This window comes from Eutrema salsugineum, unplaced genomic scaffold (genome assembly GCF_000478725.1).
Source record: "Eutrema salsugineum unplaced genomic scaffold, Eutsalg1_0 scaffold_10, whole genome shotgun sequence".
Taxonomy (NCBI): Eukaryota; Viridiplantae; Streptophyta; class Magnoliopsida; order Brassicales; family Brassicaceae; genus Eutrema; species Eutrema salsugineum.
The window spans coordinates 8,647,050-8,666,212 of NW_006256908.1; the positions used below are offsets into that span (position 1 = coordinate 8,647,050).

General features: G+C 38.6%; 3 protein-coding genes across 3 annotated transcripts; 2 read left to right on the forward strand and 1 right to left on the reverse strand.

The window, feature by feature from the left end:
* The first annotated feature begins 2,042 nt into the window (after positions 1-2,042).
* LOC18027673 (ABC transporter G family member 34) lies at positions 2,043-8,918 on the forward strand. The gene is made up of 20 exons (XM_006410752.2): positions 2,043-2,579; positions 2,688-2,808; positions 3,199-3,287; positions 3,378-3,462; positions 3,548-3,838; positions 3,925-4,015; positions 4,112-5,012; positions 5,109-5,269; positions 5,517-5,620; positions 5,702-5,867; positions 5,960-6,034; positions 6,137-6,246; positions 6,359-6,691; positions 6,783-7,073; positions 7,155-7,238; positions 7,331-7,464; positions 7,554-7,781; positions 7,857-8,028; positions 8,106-8,360; positions 8,461-8,918. The coding sequence occupies exons 1-20, from the start codon at positions 2,191-2,193 to the stop codon at positions 8,728-8,730; spliced, it is 4,350 nt and encodes a 1,449-aa protein (XP_006410815.1). The 5' UTR covers positions 2,043-2,190; the 3' UTR covers positions 8,731-8,918.
* Positions 8,919-9,392: 474 nt separating this feature from the next.
* Positions 9,393-15,834, forward strand: LOC18026421 (1,4-alpha-glucan-branching enzyme 2-1, chloroplastic/amyloplastic). The gene is made up of 18 exons (XM_006410753.2): positions 9,393-9,591; positions 10,143-10,294; positions 10,737-10,921; positions 11,140-11,238; positions 11,392-11,434; positions 11,838-11,897; positions 12,084-12,164; positions 12,501-12,617; positions 12,821-12,904; positions 13,280-13,401; positions 13,492-13,611; positions 13,726-13,855; positions 13,972-14,082; positions 14,226-14,354; positions 14,437-14,540; positions 14,639-14,783; positions 14,907-15,464; positions 15,548-15,834. The coding sequence occupies exons 1-18, from the start codon at positions 9,459-9,461 to the stop codon at positions 15,680-15,682; spliced, it is 2,508 nt and encodes an 835-aa protein (XP_006410816.1). The 5' UTR covers positions 9,393-9,458; the 3' UTR covers positions 15,683-15,834.
* An 89-nt stretch (positions 15,835-15,923) lies between these two features.
* LOC18026422 (growth-regulating factor 3) lies at positions 15,924-18,830 on the reverse strand. Its single transcript, XM_006410754.2, has 4 exons — positions 18,335-18,830; positions 18,028-18,219; positions 17,373-17,706; positions 15,924-16,501 (listed from the first exon to the last, which is right to left on the reverse strand). The coding sequence occupies exons 1-4, from the start codon at positions 18,546-18,548 to the stop codon at positions 16,078-16,080; spliced, it is 1,164 nt and encodes a 387-aa protein (XP_006410817.1). The 5' UTR covers positions 18,549-18,830; the 3' UTR covers positions 15,924-16,077.
* Between the last annotated feature and the right edge of the window lie 333 nt (positions 18,831-19,163).

Consider the following 19,163-nt stretch of genomic DNA (forward strand, 5'->3'; position numbering starts at 1 on the left):
AAATTAAAAATACATATCTAATACTAAATTATAAATAAAAAAACTTAACATAACATAAACTAACAACTTAATAATCTGAGAAACTATTTTTACATCCATTAAAATTATTAAATTTTTGTTGAAATTTTACAATAAATAAAATAAGTAGGTGAAAACTTATAAAACAGAAAATTGAAAGATCTTATTAGCAATTAGTAATAACATAGAGAGATAGAATATATCTAAAATATTCTTTTCGAAGAAAAAAATGAAGAAAAGTTGATCTAATGGTTTCTTCATTTTTTCCTTTAAAAATGAAGAAACTTCAAAAATGAAAAAAAAAATGAAGAAACCATTGGAGATACTCTAACACGTCAAAGTTCAAACCTATTCAAGCTGATAACGAATTAATTTGATGAGGTCATGTTTTGACATTTTAATCAAGATAACAGTTTTTTTTTTTTTTTTACAAAAGATTTGTTCCACTACGCTGAATTAATGAGAAAATAAAACTCGCAACCGTTTGTTCAAAACAAGGAAGGACTTTGATCGTTTTTTCCTACCTATAAAAAATACTTTGATTTATTTTCGAGCTTGCTATTTGATTTATGACACAAGCAATTACATCACCACGGACATGAAAAACACGTTCAATCTACATGTATTAACATATTGGATATCGACCATGCACTAACTAAGAGATCAGTACAGAAATTAATCAATTATCACCGATTTTTTAACTATGAGACGGTCAAATGGTGCGATCACCATTTAAAGCAATGAAATGTGTAACATGTATGTACATAATGAGATGTGATATGTCCGCAAAGATAATGGTGATTGATTACACTGAAAAGATAATTGTGGTGATTGCAATCACGGATAGGTTAGCGGCCTCGGTTGGAGCTTTGTGGATGGCAGAGGATTTGAACTTTTTGGACTTCAGAGATGCCGTAAAAGCCTCTCGGCCCTCTATGTCGAGATGGATTGCCTCCTCTGGGCTATGTTCTGCTTGAGAGAGAGACGGATATCTTGGTCCACTTTCAATCCGACTGTTCGGATCTGGTGCGTATGACTGAGGTTCCAGCTGATTAGCCGTCCTTTAATGCAGAGCTAGATACCTTCCGCCTCCTTCAAGACAGCTTCTCAGAGTGCACTTTATCTCATATTCCGAGGAATCTAAATGTCCGGGCGGATAGTCTTGCGAAAGGAGCTCGAGCAAGAAGCGTTATCTTTTCCCAAATCGATCATAACGAGCTCACCGATGGTGGTCCACAGATCACTAATATGATGGGCCAAATGTGATTGTACTAGATGAGTAGTGGAAAAAAAAAATTATATATACATGGATCCACGATAAATAGTTTTATCTATAATTTTGTTCTCTCCAACTTTTTCATTCTATTTCTCTAGTTTTTTTTCAGTATTCCTTTAATCTTATGTTTAAAGTGATAAATATAGTTGAAAATGAGCAAAATTTCCAAACTCCAACAAAATTCTAAAACAACCTAAATAAAATAAAAAAATTTATACAAACATATTTTGAGCCGAATTATTCTAAACTATTTAAAACTAAACTGAACCAAATTCATGAAAATTCAACAAAAAAAAATTTTTATGAAATAAAAAATATTTAATTTATACAAAATCTACAAATTTAATTAAAATCAATTAATTATTTTTTTGTTACTATAATATTTTGTCAAATTCCAAACCAAACCAATAATTTTATCTCAATGGAATATATTTTCTAGAACAAAACCATTAAAATCTGAAAAACTCGAGATCCTAATAATCAAATACCAATCTTTAAAATATACATAGTCACATTTCTCTTAACTTTCTCTAGATTTTATTGCTTTACAGATTATGATAAAATAGTTGGAAAAAAACAAATGATAAAGTCACAATTTTTTAACTAAAAATGGCAGATTCAAAAATTGACACTTTATAATTTCTAAAATATACAAATAATACTTTCTTGTATTGCAAATCTTTTATATTTATGCTTCAAAAAGAAAAGTTAATTGGAGAAAGAAGAGAAATCCACAACACTTCACCCGCCTCTTCTCTCTCTCTCTCCAAGTTTTTCTCTCTCATTCAATGCCGGACGGAAACTTATCGACCTGAGATTCCGAATCTCGACGAGCACAATCCGCCTCCTTTCCTCGTAACTCAAACCGGAACGACTCGTCGCGAACAGTGTCGGCGATGTTAGGACGAGACGAAGATCTGAAGCGAACGATGAGCGGGAGAGGCAGTTTAGCCTCCACAAGTCACCGGAGTCTAGCCGGAGCTTCGAGAAGCTTCAGAGATACGTTCGCTCCTCCGGGGGACGAGGTTTTCGGGAGAAGCGACCGACGAGAAGATGATGACGTGGAGCTCCGGTGGGCGGCGATTGAGAGATTGCCGACGTACGATCGGCTACGAAAAGGGATGTTGCCGCAACAAACGACGGTCAACGGGAAAGTCGGGGTCGAGGAGGTTGACCTCACGAAACTCGCGCCTAAGGAGAAGAAACATCTCATGGAAATGATTTTGAAATTCGTCGAGGAAGATAACGACAAATTTCTCCGTCGATTGAGAGAAAGAACAGACAGGTAAGAAAATGGACAACATTAAATTATTACAAATTTCAATTTTTTTTGTCTTTTGGTCTGAAAAAAATTGGATTTTTCTTTTTTTTTTTCGTTGCGAAAAAAAAACAGAGTGGGAATCGAAGTTCCGAAGATTGAAGTAAGGTATGAGAATGTATCAGTGGAAGGAGATGTGCGTAGTGCAAGCAGAGCTCTTCCTACTCTCTTCAATGTCACTCTCAATACAATCGAGGTTCTGACATTTTTTCTTTTTTGTGGTAAATTTGTCTTCTTCGATGTCGTCGAGAAAATAGGATCTAAAAATAAGCTCAAAATAAGAAAGACGATAAAACCTAACTTTACGGCTTTTCGTGTTTTGCCATAAATATTTTACCTTTTTTAGTTTTGGTCTTGTCGGTCCAAATCATGTCATCTTCAAAAGTTTTAAACTTTTCTTTTGTGAGGTTAACTTTTGTGATGGCCCATCAATGATGAAGCTTTTTAGATAATCAATTCATCATTGATGGGCAAACTTTTTAGATAATCAAATTTAGTTGTTGATTTCGAAGCATTTATATAAAGTATAAACAGTGATGAAGATTCAGATACTTAAAGATTCTTCTGTTATTTGGTATTTATATAGAGCATTCTTGGACTCTTCCACCTCCTTCCATCTAAAAAGAGCAAGATTCAGATACTTAAAGATATCAGTGGCATTGTCAAACCATCAAGGTACACTTTTAAAGCCAGTGCTATAGTGGTCTTTGCTATATTATAATCTCTACCTAAACATACATTGTTATTGCACATTTAATTTTTCAGGATGACCTTACTACTTGGCCCACCAAGTTCAGGGAAAACAACTTTGTTACAAGCTTTGGCTGGGAAGCTTGATGACACCCTCCATGTTTGTTCTCTATCATCTTTTTTAATATGAGCTTAACATTTCCCGAGTCTATGATCATTAACTTATTCGGAAAATGGCAAAACAGATGTCAGGGAGGATAACTTATTGTGGTCATGAGTTTAGCGAGTTTGTTCCTCAAAAGACGTGTGCCTACATTAGTCAACATGACCTTCACTTTGGAGAAATGACGGTGAGAGAGACGCTGGATTTCTCGGGACGCTGTCTAGGTGTTGGGACTCGGTACCAGTTGCTCACTGAGCTCTCAAGGAGGGAGAGAGAAGCGGGGATAAAGCCAGACCCTGAAATTGATGCATTCATGAAATCCATTGCGATATCAGGGCAAGAAACTAGTTTGGTTACAGACTATGTACTTAAGGTACCAGCCTTTTTGGTGTCTTCTTATTACTGACAAAGTGAGAATTAGTGTTTTGGCCTCATCTTTTGGTGACTGCCACTTGACAGATACTTGGTCTTGACATTTGTGCTGACATACTTGTTGGAGATGTGATGAGACGAGGTGTTTCTGGTGGACAGCGGAAGCGTCTAACAACAGGTTTTACTTTACGTATAAACGTAGTTTCAGTTTGATATCCTCATATGATTCATTACAGTGTTCATAACTCGGATGGCTCTTGTCTAAACTGAGCAGGAGAGATGTTGGTAGGACCAGCGACAGCTCTTTTCATGGATGAAATATCAACAGGGTTAGATAGCTCCACAACATTCCAGATTTGCAAGTTCATGAGGCAATTAGTTCATATCTCGGATGTTACGATGATTATCTCGCTTCTACAACCTGCACCAGAGACATTTGAGCTTTTCGACGACATTTTCCTGCTCTCAGAGGGCCACATTGTCTACCAGGGCCCAAGGGACAATGTTCTTGAGTTCTTTGAGTACATGGGTTTCCAATGTCCTGAAAGGAAAGGTGTTGCAGACTTTCTGCAAGAAGTTACTTCTAAGAAGGACCAAGAACAGTATTGGAACAGGAGAGAACAACCTTACAGATATGTGTCCGTGAGTGATTTTTCAAGTGGATTCAATTCTTTTCACACCGGGCAACAACTTGCTTCAGATATCAGAGCTCCCTATGACAAAGCTAAAACCCATCCCGCTGCACTAGTGACTCAGAAGTACGGTATATCAAACTGGGAGCTGTTCAAGGCATGCTTTGATAGAGAATGGCTGCTTATGAAACGTAACTCCTTTGTGTATGTGTTCAAGACCGTCCAGATAACCATCATGTCTTTGATTACCATGACGGTATATCTTAGGACGGAAATGCATGTAGGCACAGTGCAAGATGGTCAAAAGTTTTATGGTGCTCTCTTTTTCAGCTTGATCAATGTAATGTTTAATGGAATGGCTGAGCTAGCATTCACAGTGATGAGGCTCCCGGTTTTCTACAAGCAGAGGGACTTCTTGTTCTACCCTCCATGGGCTTTTGCCTTACCAGCGTGGCTTCTCAAGATTCCATTATCTCTTATCGAATCAGGAATATGGATCGTTCTTACATATTACACTATCGGTTTTGCTCCTTCTGCTGCCAGGTACAACAATTTGCTTGCTCATGAAATATCACTAAGGAACATTCTTTATATTCTTCTATATTCATATTCTTGAACTAACCAAACTTGTGTCATTAGGTTTTTCCGGCAGTTGCTGGCATACTTCTGTGTGAATCAGATGGCCCTCTCCTTGTTTAGATTCCTTGGAGCCGTTGGAAGAACAGAAGTAATCTCTAATTCAGTAGGGACCTTCACATTGCTTATTGTATTTGTTCTTGGAGGCTTCATTATTGCTAAAGGTAAGCAGATGATCCCTTTTAACGAAGGAACTAAGTAAAAGAAACTATACAAAGTTTTTAGCGGATAGTGAAACATTTAAGTGGATACGTTGAAGTCCATATAGATCACATATCTTATCACCAAACATATAAAATCTGTTGAACTGCAGAGTTAAACAGTCCTATTTTAGTTTCTCTTGATACCATTTTTGGCTTCTATCACTATGAAATTGGTAAGTGAAAACATACTTTATACTTTTCTACACAGATGATATCCCGCCATGGATGACATGGGCCTATTATATATCCCCCATGATGTATGGACAGACAGCTATTGTGATGAATGAGTTTCTGGATAAGCGATGGGGAGCAGTAAGATTTCACCAAGTTTTCATCTGATTGACTTCTCTTTGCTCAATTATGATGCAAAATCTGTTATGTTACATGTTGCAGCCCAACACTGATACCCGCATCGATGCGAAAACAGTTGGAGAAGTCCTTTTGAAGAGCAGGGGCTTCTTTACTGAGCCATATTGGTTTTGGATCTGTATCGTGGCACTACTTGGGTTCTCTTTGTTGTTCAATCTCTTTTACGTAATAGCCTTGATGTATCTGAACCGTAAGTGCTCTTATGTCAAGTTTCTGACTATTCCGGACTCTGAATGAGAATCTTTATTTTAGTTGACAAGGTCTTGATATTTGTTTCTTCAGCTCTCGGTAACTCCAAAGCTACAGTTGTGGAAGAAGGTAAAGACAAACAGAAAGGGAATAACCGTGGATCAGAAGGTGAAAAAAATCAATTGCCTCTTCTGATTGTTCTGTATCTTCAAACTAGATTATGTGCCAAGGACTCTACGTCTTGTTTCTGACTCTTCTGAGAAGTTGCAGGTTCTCATGTGGAACTCAGTAGTCATGGGCCAAAGAAAGGAATGGTTCTACCTTTCCAACCACTTTCTCTTGCGTTCAGCAATGTGAATTACTACGTGGATATGCCTGCAGTAAGTCACTGCATCTCTTACTAGTTCTTATATATTTAGTCTTGACCAATTTCCGTGTGTATCGCTTTTAAAAATAGACCTTATTATAAGTTTCATCTTAAAAATATTTCAGGAAATGAAGGCTCAAGGAGTTGAAGGGGATCGCCTTCAACTACTAAGAGACGTTGGTGGAGCTTTCAGGCCAGGCGTATTGACTGCATTGGTCGGTGTCAGTGGTGCAGGTAAGACAACCTTAATGGATGTCTTGGCCGGAAGGAAAACAGGAGGCTACATCGAAGGGAGTATTAGTATATCTGGTTACCCAAAGAACCAAGCAACATTTGCTCGAGTCACTGGTTACTGTGAACAGAATGATATCCATTCTCCACATGTGACCGTTTATGAATCCCTCATCTATTCAGCCTGGCTTCGTCTATCCGTCGATATAGATGCCAAAACACGAGAAGTGAGTATTAGTATGCATTTTAAGTATCACTGTTTTCTCATAATCGCTAGCAAGATTTTATAAACTGGTAATGTACTTTTGTGATTAATAGATGTTTGTTGAAGAAGTGATGGAGTTAGTGGAGCTCAAGCCACTTAGAAACTCTATAGTTGGCCTTCCTGGAGTAGATGGTCTTTCAACAGAACAGAGGAAGAGGCTTACTATTGCAGTTGAATTGGTTGCTAATCCATCGATAATCTTCATGGACGAGCCTACGTCTGGTCTTGATGCAAGAGCAGCCGCCATTGTTATGCGTACTGTTAGAAATACCGTTGATACAGGGAGAACTGTTGTCTGTACAATTCACCAGCCAAGCATCGACATTTTCGAATCCTTTGATGAGGTTTGCCTCTCCGGAACACTACTTTCTAGAGTTCCCAAAACCAGAATAGAATTAACGAGTCATCTTTGGTTTAATCCACAGCTTCTGTTGATGAAACGAGGAGGCCAAGTTATATATGCTGGATGTCTAGGACATCACTCACAAAAGCTCATTGAATACTTTGAGGTTTCTTTGAAAAATTTCATTTCTTGGTCAATATGAATTCGTGTTTAATGTATCCATGGAAGTAGTAGTTATAGCTAGAACACTACTTGCAGGCTGTTGAAGGGGTTCCGAAGATCAAGGAGGGATTCAATCCTGCGACTTGGATGCTTGATGTAACCACACCATCAATGGAGTCACAAATGAGCGTAGACTTTGCTCAGATATTCGCCAACTCCTCTCTCTATCGGTATGTTTAAAGAAAAATGCTACTACTAGACCAGAGTGTTTGCACTTTGCACTGTCTTTTCTAATATATCCTCCTTGATGTATACTCAGGGGAAATCAAGAACTCATCAAAGAGCTTAGTACTCCACCACCTGGATCAAGTGATCTCTACTTCCGAACAAAGTACTCGCAACCGTTTTCTACTCAAACCAAAGCTTGCTTCTGGAAACAGTATTGGTCAAACTGGAGACATCCTCAGTACAATGCCATCCGGTTTCTCATGACTACAGTCATTGGTGTCTTGTTTGGTTTGATTTTCTGGCAAACAGGAACAAAGATGTAAGCGTTCCTCTTTCTAATCGAGTTTCCTCTATTCCATTTAGTAAACTATGTTCTTATCAAAAACTAAAACAGAGAGAAAGAACAAGACCTGAATAATTTCTTTGGAGCCATGTATGCTGCCGTTTTCTTCCTCGGTGCCACCAACGCTGCAACGGTCCAACCCGCAATAGCCATTGAGAGAACAGTTTTCTACCGTGAAAGAGCCGCTGGAATGTACTCAGCTATTCCCTATGCAATCTCTCAGGTAACCAAAACCAGCTATTCCCTATGGTTTAGACCACACAATCAGAACTTAACCAAAGGGTTTAAAAATGTGTGCAGGTGGCGGTAGAAATCATGTACAACGCCCTACAAACCGGATTATACACGCTAATCCTTTACTCAATGATAGGATACGACTGGACTGTGACCAAATTCTTCTGGTTCTACTACTACATGCTCACAAGCTTCATCTACTTCACTCTATACGGTATGATGCTTGTGGCCTTGACACCAAACTATCAAATCGCCGGAATCTGCATGTCCTTCTTCCTCAGTCTTTGGAATCTCTTCTCCGGTTTCCTCATCGCCAGACCGGTAAATTCTTAAGCAACTTCCATCTGATAATACCAAACAAAAGTGTTTTTAGAGCTTAACTAACTTCAAGTTTTGTTTTTTTTTGGGTGGAAAATTGCAGCAAATACCAATATGGTGGAGGTGGTACTACTGGGCAACACCAGTGGCTTGGACATTGTATGGAATCATCACATCTCAAGTAGGAGACAGAGATTCGATGGTGCAGATCACTGGAGTCGGAGACATGAGTCTCAAAACGTTGCTTAAAGATGGGTTCGGGTTCGAACATGACTTCTTACCTGTTGTAGCTGCTGTCCACATTGCATGGATCCTGCTCTTTGTCTTTGTCTTCGCTTATGGTATCAAGTTCCTCAACTTCCAAAGAAGGTGAACAAGAGACTCCTTATAGATTAGTGTTGAAAATCTATGTAGAATTAGACTATTAGTGCTGAAAAGTTGTTGAGTTTGATGTAAATTTTCTTTTTGAGTTACATATTTATATTATTTTGTTTTCTTTTGGTTAGTTATAATAATAATAACAGCTTTAGCTTCCTGTTTACAGATTTATAGTTTGATGTATATTTTTCTTTTCATACTTATTACCCTTGGTATATTCTATATTCTCTAATGATTCTCATTGGAATGATACTTGTGTAAGTTCTGGACTCATCTCCAACTCAAGAAAAAAAAGTTTTGTGACTTTTTCGGTTACGAGTCTGGATCTGACAAGTGACAGCAAAAATTTATAAAAAGCAATGTATTTTTTACGTTTTTCTCTGTAATTAAGAAGATTTTATTTTTTTTTGGTTAGAAGATGCAATTATTGAGAAATGGAGATAATTTACTACTTTCTGATGCTTGTGAGAAGACGAACGAGAGACGCTTGTGGGTCCCAATGCAAATATCTTACATCATACACGTGGCAAACTATGCTCCGTCCCTATTGAGCTTCGTGTGATTTTGATTAATTTTCTCAACTTTTTATTTTTTGTCGTTTAGTTTTAATTAATTTAATTCAATTTAGTTTTTAGATTTTATTCCTTTCAGCTTTTCGCTCCTCACTCTCTCCCAAGTTCTCTGCAAAACTCTCCTATCTCTCTCTCTTCTCTCTCACTCGCAATGGTTTACACGATATCAGGCGTACGTCTCCCTCGTCTTCCATCGATTAAGAGCTCTTCTCTCCCCAGTTTTAGTGAAGATCGGAGAAGCAACGCCGTTTCCTTCCCTCTGAGGAAGGAGTCTCGTTCTTCTGGTACTGCTTCATCTTTTGTTTCCCCTTTTTAATCTCCGTGTGTCTCCTTCTACGGCACGGGTTTCCAGATTGGTGATTTCCATGGAGTCAATGAAATGTGTGGATTTCTTTTTTTTTTTCTGGGAATTTTTAGTTGTGAAACATCCTTTTATCTGCAATTGCCTGGATGTTTTTGTTCTGTGATTTGGTGTAGAATTAGATGGATTAGACTTGCGTGAAGTTTTCTAGATGGTGAAATTTCTTGGGTTTCTACAATGAAATGTTTATACATGTTCGTCTCTGTAATTTTGGTGAAATTAGGAACTTTCGACTTAATGGACGAGCTTTGCATCCAGAGACTTTCCAGTTCGATGGTCTTCTATAATGTTAATCAGTTACGTTTTGTTTAAATCTAGAGGTTAATAATTGTAGAAGTGCCTTGTTACTATTGTTCTGACTGCTCTGTGTAATGCTGCTACTTATCTTCATTTTGGGTGCCTAGTTATCCTTTATATCTGAATTTGGTTCTGCTATTTGTCTTCTTTTTGACATCGATTTTGCGAATTTATTAGGGAAGGTATTTGCTCGGAAGCCATCCCATGATTCTGAATCTTCTTCCCTAGCTACTAGTGCATCTGAGAAGCTCGGTGGCCATCAGAGTGATAACTCTTCAGCTGTCACTGATCAAGTAGAACTTCGGGAAACTGTCTCTGAAGATACTCAGGTTTGTTGTCGTCTACTCGGTTTTGTACTTATGTACCAGCGTTATGTAAACTACACTATATGACTTACTATGTTGACTGCTAGCTAGTGTGTATGATCACAAAGGGAAGTTATGTATGGGAACCAGAAACTTGGTTGAAGTAATGGTTTGACGAGACATAATTAAGAAAAAATTAAAGGAATCATGCTTTTTTTTCTTTTTCATGTGGACCAACATGTGAACACGTGATTGTTTGGATAAATGGATCTTTCCTACAAACTACAAACGAATAGAGGTTGAATCGAATAGCAGCCTATTATTTAAGAATCTCTCATAAACGTGTCTGAATCTTGGATGATATTCTTATTTTCAAGTGGACTTACATAGTTTTTGTTTGTATTACATGCTCTTGATAGAATACGTTTCTACACTCTACTGTTCTTAAATGTTTATTATTTATTAGGTACAAGATCAAACTTCCGCACTTTCAACATCTGGAGGTCAGAATTATAAAGCAAATATTGCAAGTATGTCAGAGTCTTTCGTCCAAGAAGGTGGACAGAGGAGGATTCCACCTCCTGGAGATGGAAAGAAAATATATGATATTGATCCTATGTTGAACAGTCATCATGGTCATCTTGATTATCGGTAAACAATATATTATATACGTTAACTTGTTGGCAAAGAGTAATAGTCTTTCATAATCGTTTTCCTCACCAAACTAACCAAACTAGTAAACAGTGAATATAAAATTTATTGGCGGGAGTGCAAGTTTTATGTCATCTTGATATTCATCCTTTTCCTGGCTTTAAAAATTTGTGTTGTTAATCTTTAGTATATTATAATTACCCAGCATGCCGTTGCAGATATGGGCAGTACAAAAAACTGCGTGAAGAAATCGACAAGAATGAAGGTGGTCTAGAGGCATTCTCTCGTGGTTACGAAATATTTGGCTTCACTCGAAGGTAAACCAGTGAATTATAGTTAGCTAGAATATTTGGCTTCATTTTCAACAATTTTTATTGCATTTTCAGCACCTTCGTGCCGGTAAAAGTTTAGCAAATACTCTACAGATAGTAGGTATTGTAATTGCTAATTATAATCTACTGTTTTATTAGCACCACTGGTATCACTTACCGAGAATGGGCACCAGGAGCTAAGGTTTGTTTCATCTCAATTCTCTACCTAATAATTGGAGTTTTATTGAAGTTGTTTTATTTTTGTGCCGTTTTAGAATTTCAGAAACCTGTGAGAATTAACTCTCGTTTATAATATGAATCATAGAATGAAACTCATGTACTCCCACATTTGAGCTATTGGGATTCCAGATATCAGAACTGGTCAAGTGGTTTTGTATTTAGCATAAGTATGAATGATCAACCTGGGCTCAAAGCTCACCATACACCACACGGTCTCAAACATGAAAGTAGAGTAGTGCCCTGCTATTGTGACATTGGTTTTGCCCTTCATTCTATTCCATGCATGTATCTGCACCTGATTGAATATCTAGATTACTTTTTTTTTTTTCCTAACAAGTTATTTGCATGAATTTTCTCCTTTCCAGGCAGCATCACTGATTGGAGATTTTAATAACTGGAACTCTAAAGCTGATGTCATGACTCGGGTATGCTGTTATGCTCTATTTTGAGTTTTCTTGTTTAATCTTCCATCTAAGATGATAGTTAAGCTAGTAGTTGAATTTTTCTACAACCTTCTGTGATTCTTGTTGGCGTAATGCTTTGCTCTGTTATCATTCTGTTCCTTTCTGGAATTTTGATCCAAGACAGTCTTTTCACTGAAATTTGAGCAGAACGAGTTTGGTGTGTGGGAAATATTTCTGCCCAATGATGCTGATGGCTCGCCAGCAATACCTCACGGCTCTCGCGTGAAGGTAACATGATAATAGTTTTCAAGTCGTTTTTCAGATGTATAAACTCTATATCAGTTTCACTGGAAATCCACGTCCCTTTCCTCATTTATTCACAGTTGTTAGAAAATATAGAAAGAAACATCTTATTTACAGCAGATAACTAGACAGCTTACATTCCAAGTGAACTTATAGAGTTATGATGTTTGAGTGCATTTCCAATGATCTCATGCGAAATCAGATATTGGCAGAGAATTAGTTGTGTGCTACACTGCTACATGTACCCTTTTGGAAAAGCATGCAATGTTGTCAGCGTTGTAACTCTGTTCCATAATTTTATTTTATTTCATGCATTGTTAGATTCGCATGGATACCCCATCTGGTATTAAAGACTCTATTCCAGCTTGGATCAAGTACTCTGTCCAGGCACCTGGCGAGATCCCATACAATGGAGTATATTATGATCCTGCTGAGGAGGTACAAACCAGTACTCACTTTACCTTCGATTTTTATCTAAACTTTTTACAAGATGTAGATATTCAAGGAAAAACATTATATTTAGTATTTAACTCATAGCTGGTTTCCAGCATTATCTAACTGTATCTATGGGTTCATATATGTCTCGTTTTTCTGGTCCGATGATTTCGTTAAAAGGCCTAAAGAGTTATTCTTTGTTTCAGGATAAACATGTGTTCAAACATCCTCGTCCAAAGCGACCCAAATCACTGCGTATATATGAATCACATGTTGGAATGAGTAGTACGGTCCGTTTCTTCCATCTTTTCTTGGATTGCCATTCACTAAAATTATTGTTAAAATACTAGTGACTAAGGTAAAAAGTTATGCAGAGTGCATAAACTACATTTGACAGGACAATTCTTGTAGGGGCTTGACTTCATCGCTTGAATAGTGGAAAGTTTGGTCTTGGTAGTTAAAGAGAATTTGGGAACAAAACTAGTCTTTTTGAACAAGATTACTCTCATGGTTGCTTGTTGGCTCAGTCGTCTTAGTGAATATATAGTTTCAATATAAGAATGCAAATGATAATTTAAAAGCTCCTTTTCGTTCCAGTTTCTTGAATGCAGAAGACTTTCACTTTTGACAATATGATAATGAGTAACGTTATCTTTTATCTGCAGGAACCAATGATTAATACATATGCCAACTTTAGAGACGATGTACTTCCCCGTATAAAAAAGCTAGGCTATAATGCTGTCCAGATAATGGCCATTCAAGAGCATTCCTACTATGCCAGCTTTGGGTATCTTCCTCTCCGAGTTATAGCTTGTCCTGGTTAAACCTTTTGTTCACCTTGATAAATTAGCATGTGACTTTGCTACGTGCAACGCAGGTATCATGTCACAAATTTTTTTGCCCCTAGCAGCCGCTTTGGAACACCTGATGACCTAAAATCTTTGATAGACAAAGCCCATGAGTTGGGTCTGGTTGTTCTGATGGATATTGTGCACAGGTATTGGCCTCCAGTTAACAGACTTCTCCAGAATCATTTTTCATCAGTTAACTTTTATCTTGGAATTAATTGAATGGTTTATTGGATAATCGTCATTGTCTTAAATTAAACCAGTCATGCATCAAAAAACACACTGGATGGCCTGAACATGTTTGATGGCACTGATGGTCAGTATTTCCACTCTGGTACGCGGGGTTATCATTGGATGTGGGATTCTCGTCTTTTCAATTACGGAAGCTGGGAGGTATGTCTCTCTTTCTACAGTCGATTTTGCAATATTAATGGGAAAATATTTTGGTCCTCAACCATGTTGGTGGATACGTCTGTCTCGGTATCAACGTTTTGGCCTTGTCAATTTAGGTTCTTCGGTATCTTCTATCTAACGCGAGATGGTGGCTGGAAGAATACAAGTTTGATGGGTTCAGATTTGATGGCGTGACTTCCATGATGTACACTCATCATGGACTGCAGGTGATATTTTTTGTATGGGACTGATTTTGTTCGTTAGGCCAATATATGATGATAGTAACTATCCTTTAAGCATCAGTATCGTACAAATATGCTGATGCCAAATATATGGCTTTCTGCAAGCTAACTGCTCTTGTATGTGGCAGGTTGAATTTACTGGGAATTACAATGAGTACTTTGGATATTCTACTGATGTTGACGCTGTGGTCTATCTAATGCTGGTGAACGATATGATTCATGGGCTATACCCTGAGGCTATTGTTGTCGGCGAAGATGTAAGTCATATGCACTTTCGTTTAGTGATACTAAAGCATCCTTGATACCTCTCTTCCATTCTCTCAATTGATTTTGTTACAGGTTAGCGGGATGCCAGCTTTTTGCATTCCAGTCCAAGACGGTGGTGTGGGTTTTGACTACCGTCTGCACATGGCAGTGGCTGATAAATGGATTGAGCTTCTCAAGTATGTCCTCAGGAAGTCTTAGCCTTTTCAACAATTAGGAAGGGGACTTTCTTTTATTTAAGAAAATTGAACTGAATTTCGAGTTGTAATAATTATAGGAAGAGAGACGAAGATTGGCAGGTTGGTGATATAGTTTTCACGCTTACCAACAGGCGGTGGGGAGAAAAATGTGTCGTCTATGCGGAAAGTCATGATCAAGCCCTTGTTGGAGACAAAACAATTGCGTTCTGGCTAATGGACAAGGTACCAATTTCGTTACTGATAAGACTCAGCAAACAGTATAACTAACATGTTACTGTCTTGGAACTCTTAAGTCAGGTAGTATTCAGATAGATTCTTCGACTCAATTTTCTGTTTCTACCGTAGGACATGTATGATTTCATGGCCGTGGACAGACAAGCCACTCCGCGTGTAGACCGTGGGATCGCCTTACACAAAATGATCCGTCTCATTACGATGGGACTAGGTGGAGAAGGATACCTCAATTTCATGGGAAACGAATTTGGACACCCAGAATGGATCGACTTCCCGAGGACTGACCAGCACCTTCCTGATGGCAGAGTCATCCCTGGGAATAACGGTAGTTATGATAAATGCCGACGTAGGTTTGATCTGGGAGATGCAGAATACCTTAGATACCACGGACTGCAAGAGTTTGACCGTGCAATGCAACATCTCGAGGAGAATTATGGTTTCATGACTTCAGAGCACCAGTACATATCATGCAAGGATGAAGGAGACAGAGTCATTGTATTCGAGAGAGGTAACTTGGTCTTTGTCTTCAACTTCCACTGGACCAACAGTTACTCTGACTATCGTATTGGTTGCTCTGTTCCCGGAAAGTACAAGATCGTTTTGGACTCTGATGACTCTTTATTCGGAGGCTTCAATCGGCTAGATGACTCCGCCGAGTTCTTCACCTCTGTAAGTCCATTAACTAAACGAGAACGAACTAAAAAAGCTTTATCCAAAGTCAATTACAAAGAAACTGACAAATTGCTATGCAGGATGGAAGGTACGATGATAGGCCTTGTTCCTTCATGGTGTATGCGCCGTGCAGAACGGCTGTAGTATACGCTGCAGTAGAGGGTGATGAAGATTCTTCTCTTGTGCCCATAAGCCTTGTACCTGAAGATGTTTAGGAAGAGAAGAACATCGGAATTGACCTACTGTAAGCTTCTTTGTACAACAACGACTTAATCTTTATCGCCATCTTGTTTAGTTTCACTTGCAGCATCATATCATAATAACTTTAAATGGAAATAAAAGTCCGCAGCACTTCACATTTTCTCAAGCTTCATATGCGTTATCACATATTCTACTTGGTGATATGAACACCTCCTTAAGATATAAGAGTTCTAAAAACATAAATCTTTGAGGGGGAATTCTGCAGAGAAGGGTTACAGAAACAGGAAAAGCTTAAAAAAGGGGGAAGAGGACGACAAAAGCCTCCCCTCTTTATACAGCGAAAATTTGAATAAAAAAAACTCAAAACAAACAGTCATAAAACCGCAATGTTGTGTTGCTTTTACACTGTTCAATGAAAGGCTTGTGTAGAGACACCGAGCTGATGAAGAACACTGGTAGGAGAAGACGAGGACGAAGATCTTAGTGCTTCGGCCAACGGTCCTCCCATGTGGTGGTGGTTGTGGTGGGTACCTCCACCGCTCCACCAGCTCATGTTTTGCTGGTCCCTCCCATTGTTGTTGCTCCTAGCTTCCTCTTCGTTGCCAGTGGACAGCTTCAGAGAGACGTCTGAGGAAGAGTTTCCTGGCATGGAGATGGAGAGACAAGTGGCTGAGCTCATGGGGCTTGAACTATTGTCGGCCTCAGAGCGAGGCCAGTCGTCAAAGAAGTGCCTCAGGATGTGGCCTCCGTCTGATCTGTTGTTGCCGAATCCATTATGGGATTCGTATGGCCTCTTGTTGTTGTTGCTGCTTTCTTGCTTCAATTCTGAACAACTGTTAGAAAAAGCCACATCTCATGATTTGAGTCACAGTAGCGAAGGTAATCAACCCCATCAAGAAAAAAACAGAGTACAAAGCAAAAAGTTGTTAAAATAGATTCCACAATTAGGCTAAACAGCAACATAGTATGGAACCCTTTATATTGTTTTTAAGCTTTTAAAGCACCTTTTAATTGCAGGTGTTTAAGAATTGAATAAGTAGTTCATAGAAATAGATTATTATTATTTATGAGTTTTGGTATCATGTGATGTGTGTGGATAGGGGAGGTGGGTGCAGAAGAATCTAAAAGCTTTAACTTTTCTGCAAGATATGAGACATATATGGGTCAGCTTTCACTAAGGTCCTACCATTTCACTGTTATGTATCAAACTCTCTCTCTCTCTCTCTTTTTAAATCCTTGTTTGAAAAGTCTCACACATAGCTTACAAAAATAGATTCTATCAAATCCAATGTTATCATTATCCCTCAACAGAAAATAGGAGATATTTTTTTTTCACAAAGAAATCATGCCAAAAAACAAACAAAAAACCCTAAAAATGATAAGGTAGTGTCTCTCAATTTCCAACATTACCCCCTCTCTCCACAACATCACTTCACATTCAGTGTATGAACATACAAACCCAAGTTGTGTAACATCAGTTCATAGTTAAATATCAGTCGGTTTTGCTTTCCTCTAAAACTCTTAAGGTGAAAATCAGTTGCAAGATAGATAAATGTTGACTCAATATTATTATTCAAAACAAAATTGTCTCAACTGCAAACCAAAATCTTATTGGCTAAAAACTAAAGAAAGAAAAAGGTCAACGTGTTTAGTGCTTTGACCAACAAGATCAACAGACAGAAAAAAAACAGAGTCTTTTATTACCTTTGACTAAGGTGGAGAAGTTCAGATGAAGAGTTGGAAGAGCCAGAGAAGAAGAAACAAGAAGATCCTCCTTGACCCACTTCCTCACCACCGCCGCCACCAAAAGCAAAAGAAGACGTCGTTGCGGTGGGTGCGGCGGCGGCAGCCATGGAAGTGGTGGTGGCATTGACGGTGGGAGTTTCCACAGGCTTTCTTGAACGGTTGCGGCCACGGTGCATGTGGCGCTCGCAATACTTGTGGCCGGCGAAGACATCCCTTGAACATCTCCACTTCTTCCCGTCCGTTCTCCTGCACCTCCCTGGCTCAGGATCCATCGCCGCTCTCCCCAAATACCCTGTTTTTACATATCATAGATCAGATCAAGAATAAAGATTCTATAAACTAGACTTTTCATTCGAACCATAGATGTTAGATCTCCAATAAGGGCACAACATTTAAGGAGCAGCAAAGTTGTTTGGACTAAATTAGACAAAGCAAGAACCCATCACATGCCTCTTCAAGATTTGTACACAAAGATAATACTAAATCGAAAGTCTGGATCTTGGGAACACAACTCCAACGACAACAGCACAAAACCCATGCATCCCCAATTAACTAAAACAGATAACAAGGAGAAAGCATATTCCCATGATGGAACCAAAGAAAAGAGACTCACAGGCAGGCTGGTAATGAGGGAGGTGTTGAAGAGGGTGGTGAAGAAAGTAGGAAGGAGATAGATGGAGAAGACTTTTCTTGATGGGTAAAAGGAGCTCTTGAGGAACAGCAGTTCCAGCCAACATGTACCTGTAGATCAGTGCCTGTAGTTCAAGCTCTTGCCACTGTTGCCAGCTAAAGAAGCTCCCCATCTCTGCAAACAAAATCAGCAACACATATATCACTAATTTGACTACCTGACTGAAAAGTCCATCTCTGAAAATTTCAGAAATGTCAGAGAAACGGCGGGGAGGGAAGAAAAGACTCACTAGGGAACCTGGAAGAAGGATCAGGAGACAAAGAGGAGAGTTTAGAAGAGGTAGGCTCAGGGGCAAAGAGTGGAAGAGCAGTAGAAGTTGCAGTATGGGATTGAATCTGATCATAGACATGTTTTGGTATCTTAGCTGCAGAAGGTTGTTCTTCTGACTCTGTCTGCTGCTGCTGCACCTGCTGGTTTCTCCATTGTTTCAGTTGCAAATCCATGGCAGAGAGAAAGAGAGAGAGAGTGTGTGTATGTTGGCTGCTTTTGGGATAAATCGTTTTTCACCCTATTTTTATTTTGTTTCCAGGGTTTGATTTAATAGCTATGGCAACAACAGCAAAGTCTTGTTGGGGTTGTGAAGAGTAAAAGAAGAAAAGAACAACTTTTTTCAATCTAAGGAAAAGCTCTGTTCTTTGCAGTCAGCTTCTGTATCTGAGCTTCTTCTGCAGAGAGAGAGAGAAGACAGGGAAGGGGAAAGAGGTTTTTATTAAGGCACTTTGAGACTTGAGAGAAAAAGACAGTGAGACAAGACAGATGGGGGAGAAAACTATACAATAAAGACTAGAGAACAACTATATATAACTATATTTATTTGGGTTCACAAAATCGTCATTAATCTCAGGTTATTAAACTATGGTTTCTGTAATAAAAAAAAAAAAAACCAAGTCAGAAAACCCAGAAAGAACCACTCTGCAAGATGAAGATGGAGAGATTATAACCTGCAGTTTTTCTGTCTCGCTGCCTTGGAAAGACCACTTGCATATACGTATCTCCCATTTATATTTAGTTTATTGATTAAACAAAAGCCTACGAGTAAATATTTAATTAGTGACAAT